Here is a 6,144-nt window from a genome sequence, read left to right as displayed (position 1 = left end):
CCGTGTTCGTGCATTTATTATTATTAATTTTTAGAAATAATATATATAATCTTAGAGTGTGTAAGTTTTATATATTCTTTTAAAAGAATGAATAAATATAAGATTTATTATATATATACAAAAAAAGTATATTTTTAATTAGTCATTTTAGTTGATATCATGGTTTGGATGAAGTATTAGGTGTCGTTTGGATGGAGAAACGATTTCATCATTATAATTTTTTTAAATTTTTACATAAAATATAATAAATAATTTAATATTTTTAAATATTAAAATAATAATATTATTAAAAAATAATATTTTATTTAATTCATTTAAAATCATTTCATTTCATCTTATCTCATTATCCAAACGAATCTTAATCGGTGAAACTAACAAACTACCCTTCTTGAAAAAAGAGTAATTAATGGCGAAATAGCGAAAGTATATACCAAAAAAATTCTAATTTGATTGAATGAGAGCTGCTAGAGACACAGAGTGAAAGACAATTGATTGCTTGTTGAGAATTCAGGACTTGCTTAAAAGTGAAGACAATTGTGGATCATTGGACGTTTTTTGTTTTCTTCCTTTTTTAAATTCCGTTCCGAGATTTTGAGAGTAAGTGGAGATCTTGTGTGGTCCACTATAATATTTAGAAAACTATTTATTGGTTATCAAAAGTTCTAAAACCTGGATTTGTAGAGAATCACGCAATATGAATAGTTACTTGTGTCGATTTTTAGAGTATTAAATATTTAAAGAATATTATAAAATGCACACTATATTTATCTCTCCAAATAGAGAGATTATAATTAGAAAGAAATGCTAAGATCACACTTATTGATATAATACATTTTTAAATAGAAGTTCATTTGAGTGGGTTGGTTGATGATATATGAAGTGACTTAAAATATGACACTTGTAAATGTAGAAGTAGAAGTTGGAATGAAATTTAGGATTGCTCTAAAAATATTTATTTAGGATTGACAATCAAGTTTGATATTGCGTGCAGAGGATGATGATAATTGGAATTACTTTAAAATAAAAGCAATAATGGGATGAAAATCAAGGTCTTGGAGTATGATATAAGACACGATGAATGAAGTAATCAAATATTATCTTATTTGCGTTGACTAGTAAGTAAGATATGGCTCCTCTTTGGCTGACACAATCTATGCATTCCAAAACAACTTCGATTCTTACTTGCAAATACCATCTCATCTCTCCAAATATAATATAATACATATATATATATATATATATATATATATATATATGGATATTGCTAGAGTCACCGCTGGGTTCTTTATGCGTTTTTTTTTTTAATTTTTTGGTTCTTTTTTTACATAGATTTTTTAACACTTTTAAATATTTTTAAAAAATAAAAAAATTCACAATATCATTAAAAAACACTTCCTTACACTTAGTAAATATATATATATATATATATATATATATATATATTAGTCTTCCCACTGGAACTAATAAAAAAATATTAATCATTAAAAAGTACATTAAAAAACACTTCATGATTAAGAAAGTGTTTTTTAATGATGTGAATTCTTTTTTTTTTTTAATATTTAAAAATATTAAAATAATCTATGTGAAAAAGGAACAAAAATAAAACACACATAAAAGAGCCCAATAGGGGCCCCAACGATGGCTCAAGCATTTTCCTATATATATATATATATATATATATATATATATGCTCTTAGTATTTTATTATGAGAAATATTTTAGTCACAATGAGATTACACAAAAGTAAATCTACAAACTGATGTGATTTGATGCAATATACTAAATTATAAAGTTACTTTTAATGTAAAATAGATTTAACGCATCACGTGAATTCGTGAGTTTAGTTTTATATAATCTCTTTATATATGTAACAATTCTCTTTCATTATTTGTGGGCATTAGCTAGCCTTTTATCATTTGTGGGTATTAGCTGATGGCAAAATGTTGTGTTTAAGTAACGTTTAGAAATGAAATTACAAGAAGTTTTGAAAATTCTTTGCCTGTCCAAACATGCCAATTCCAATGTTTAATCGGGACATAGTTCCACCAATTCTTAAAAGAACAAAGTAGAACAAGAATTTAAACCATCGATTCAAGTCTTAGATAAAAAACTGCTGAACACAATAATTTCTTGCTCGTGGCTGACTTAATGGGATGCTCAAAGTTTCTGTTATTGCTTTCCCAATGAATTATGGTACAAGCTTTACAAAAATGAAATGGGATTTTCTCACAAAAATGAATCATGCCGCACACTGCATCAAGAAGATTTAACAAGTAGTTTGTGAATTAGATCTCAAGTTATTTGCACATACAATCGTCAGGCAGCATTTCCATTTGAGAAATGTTTGGTTCACAGAATTATCTCACAAACTAACGTAACTTGTTATAGTACATCAAATTATAAAGCTCTTCTTTCTGTAAAGTAGATTTAATATATTACATCCAATCATATCAGTTTATAAGTTATGAGACACCTTTGAAAACCTAGCAGTCCTCTTCCATTTTGTGTGCATATGATATTAGCCACAAATAATGATATCCATATAACTATTTTACAATCAAGCAATATTAAAGTACCTTAATCTCATATTTTACATGACCGCCCTCTACTTAAACAAACAAACAAAGAAAGAAAAAAAAAAAAAAAGCAAAGTAGATACAACTCTCCTAAGTTCAAAAGCATGAAACAAGCACCATTTAAGGAATTATTCCCAAATCTTCTAAACAAGCTTTATGAGGCACAATGAACCTGGGAAACATTACCCGTACGGTGTTCTTGCGCTTGGCATAAACCTTGAATGCCAAGTAGCAAAACCAAATCCCAATGTCTTTTCTGAAGATGCCAGAAGCGTCAGGAGGAATTAAGAAATAAAGCAACAGCAGAATGGCCCCAAATTCAAGCTACACTAAGCAATCACTTCACAAATCAAACTACCAAGATTTCTGGCAACAAGGGACCGTACAAAAATTGTATTAATTTTAGAATTGAGAAAATAAAATGTCACAAATATACATAACTAGAGATTTATCCCCATGGTTTTTATAATGATCTGGTTACCGTAAGCAGCATGCTTTCCTCCTACTCAACTCAACAAAGTTCTGCCGTGTCACCTTTCTCATCTCACAGAAGAGTAGGTAATGAACTCCCTCGAAGTAAAGTGAAATGGTTGATGGGGAATAGGGTTCCTGCAATGGAGCAATTTTATTTATCTTATCCATTAAAATATTAATCATCAATAATTGCTGAAAAAAATAAAAACCATAAGAAGACGCACGGTCGAGGTCCATAAAGTTTGATCTGGCGTAGATGAGTATCCCTCCCATTCAGATGGTTTGACAACACAGCAATTTGCAACATAAAAGTGTTGACAAAAGTTTCCCTGCAGAAAATGTGGATATAAAGTTCATGATACAAAAATCAGTGCAGAAAAATACAAACCATACATTATGGGTTACGTGTTTTCTCTTGTATACATCTAGTGTACTTGGTTACGCCTATTGATATTAATAAATTTTTACTTATAAAAAAAGAATACAAACCGCACATGATTAAAAAATCCCAATCAATTTCCTTAATCTCAGGCATTCTCATGGTTCAATCACACGGTAATCGATTTTCACTTGGAAACTCCACAGCAGCAAAGTTCCAGTGCAAATGCATAACATCAAACCTGATCTCAAAATATAAAAGAGGAATTGCCTTACAATTCTCCCTCTTTTTGGCAATATACCATGCGTATGTCTATTCTGGCACATTTACAGCACCCCATCTAAGTGCATGGCCAGTGTAGAGAGGCCGTCATCTTTTAGAGAACATACTGATCATATATTCTATCTTGTCTTGAGGACTTATATCAATAATAACCAATAGCTACAGCTTCTTCATAGGAATTTACAGAAGTTCTCAAATGCAAGGCTACATTGGATCATTTCCAGGAAGGAAAGATAATCATATGCGAGTGGTTGAAAGAACAACAGCAAAACTAGAACGCGTAAAAATGGCTTCAGTCACTTACCTAGGATCATTTCCAGACAAGGATAGATAAACCCAACCAGTTGGCTTGACAAGTTCCATTGTTTTTATCTCCTAAAAATATTTTCAGGGAGAACAAGCAGATTAACCAAATTGACTTAGAGAACAGATTTCACTTAAAAACAAAAGATGTAAATCACTATTAACGTAATCACTCAGACGTATTATCAATAGTCCGAAGCAGAGAACTTACCTTCAGGTTGTGGAAGCCATCACCGGCACGAATGGATATCTTACTCGGAGTATAGCTCTCATCAAGCTTGAAATCCAAATAAAGAACAACTAACTTCAAAACAAAACAAACCGATTAATTTCTACTAGTTAACAAAAAAGAAAAAAGAAGAATCAAGCAAAATCTAAGCTCAAAATCTGCATATCACATACTTGAAGCTTAACCTTCTTTTGGAATTGAATATTAACCAGATGGGGTTGTGCACCATCTGATCTGAAACCCAAAAAATGTAAGAATAAACGCAATGGTTAGGTTTTCAAGATAGAAATAGGAAGAAATCAGAGAGATTAGTTTTGGGGGGTGTGGGTGTAATTAATTACTGCCAATAGGTTTCGAGGTTGTCGTCGCGGAGAGAAGAGACACCATTGCCGGGCTTGCAAGAGCTGACACTCCAGGCCGCCTTCTTCCCCATTTCTCTAAGGTCATCTTCTACTATCAGCACCGGATTCCCACCTGTAACTTTCCCTTCATCTTCTCCTTCCGACGACTCCGTCGCCATAACCTAACTCTTGCTTTCTTAAAATTTACTTTCTATAAGCCTAACTTGCTTAGAATCACTCTAATGTGAACCCTCCTGCAATCAACAGAACCGAAAACAAAGCCCAAAGCGAAAATAATTTCAGAACCCTAATGTGACCGAGCTCAGCATACAAAAACCAAGAAAAAATTCTCTTATTTCTTGAAGTTTGTGAAATAAAATGAGAAATATATAATATCTCCTTTTAATTATTTTTAAAACGATTGATGCATTAAAATAAGTATTTGAGAAAAATTTATAAAAAATTTATTTATCTACGTATCAATTATTGATAAGTTAAAAATTATAAGAGTTTATAAATAAAATGTATCTTATAAATAAAAATATAAATACATGTAAGATTACTTAGCTAGTAAATAGTAGACATAAGAGTGAGAAATGAGGACTTACAATCAATAATAGAAAGTAGATAAAAAAATAAAAAATAAAAAATAAAGAACGAGATTTTATTTACAAATGAGAAAGATATTTGTAGTATGATGTGCAAATCCTACGAATTTCATTTAAAAAAGTGAATAAATATGAGATTCATATAAAAAATTAAATTTTTTAATGATGGATTTTATTCTTTTTAAAAACTAGTTTGTAGAACTTATACACTTTATGATTGTATATAGCATTACTCAATTTATTACTATCACTCGTGTAGCTATTGAACGTAGAATCACGACAGTTGCACGACACTTATATGCTATTATGACTGTGCTTGTGGTCATGCGCTAGTCAAACGATCGCAATTTGTATCGGGTAATGATATACTTATAACTCTTTTACAACTATTCTACAGCTCATTCTAAATCAACCAATATAATGGTGATACTTAATTAAAAAATAATTTCAATTTTACATAGATACTCTTCATTAAGTAGAGAAGCAAAATAGGCGTAGACTAATTATAAGTTTATCATTTTTCCATTTGTGTCTCTCTTGGAATATCTACAGCCAAGGAATGTTTTGTTGTCACTTAGGTACAGGCAGGAGGTGGATAAGTTGTTGCTGGTGGCCGCCTAAGGTAAATATAGTATTCAAATTTCAAACCAGTTGAGTTCTTCTGAATAAGATTTTCCTTATTAATATTTTTATTTTAATCTCCACACATTGTGTATCCAATTAAAAATTTAAAACTACAGTTCATCTGTTGAAGTCCCTCTTTAATTAGTTTCCCCTTCATTTAAAAAGAAGAAATGAGTCCATCAAAAAAGTCCACAACTTTTAACTCAGGCTCGGTCTGAACACAGAGGTGAGATAAAACCATCTCATCTCGTTTCACCTTATCTAATTTCAACTAATAATCTCATTACTATTTACAAACAATCTCGTATCATCTCACTATCCAAACGGG

At 30.7% G+C, this 6,144-nt stretch overlaps 1 protein-coding gene across 1 annotated transcript; it reads right to left on the bottom strand.

Annotated features, from left to right (window-relative positions):
• Window positions 1-2,901: 2,901 nt before the first annotated feature.
• On the bottom strand, window positions 2,902-4,944 carry LOC121247236 (anaphase-promoting complex subunit 10). The gene is made up of 6 exons (XM_041145608.1): window positions 4,585-4,944; window positions 4,417-4,477; window positions 4,226-4,318; window positions 4,016-4,086; window positions 3,275-3,379; window positions 2,902-3,185 (listed from the first exon to the last, which is right to left on the bottom strand). The coding sequence occupies exons 1-6, from the start codon at window positions 4,761-4,763 to the stop codon at window positions 3,116-3,118; spliced, it is 579 nt and encodes a 192-aa protein (XP_041001542.1). The 5' UTR covers window positions 4,764-4,944; the 3' UTR covers window positions 2,902-3,115.
• Window positions 4,945-6,144: the final 1,200 nt, after the last annotated feature.

The sequence above is a fragment of the Juglans microcarpa x Juglans regia genome, chromosome 1S, assembly GCF_004785595.1.
Source record: "Juglans microcarpa x Juglans regia isolate MS1-56 chromosome 1S, Jm3101_v1.0, whole genome shotgun sequence".
NCBI classification, from domain to species: Eukaryota; Viridiplantae; Streptophyta; class Magnoliopsida; order Fagales; family Juglandaceae; genus Juglans; species Juglans microcarpa x Juglans regia.
The sequence above is the reverse complement of the archived record's forward strand: the minus strand, read 5'-3'. Positions and strand labels throughout refer to the sequence as shown.

What these genes read in the sequence shown, in the direction of transcription:
- LOC121247236 (XM_041145608.1), bottom strand. Translation starts at nt 4,763, where the DNA reads ATGGCGACGGAGTCGTCGGAAGGAGAAGATGAAGGGAAAGTTACAGGT. An exon ending in AACCTCGAAACCTATTGGCA is followed by an intron (nt 4,478 to 4,584) that starts GTAATTAATTAC and finishes TTTGGGTTTCAG; the next exon opens with ATCAGATGGTGCACAACCCC. An exon ending in AAAAGAAGGTTAAGCTTCAA is followed by an intron (nt 4,319 to 4,416) that starts GTATGTGATATG and finishes TTTGTTTTGAAG; the next exon opens with TTAGTTGTTCTTTATTTGGA.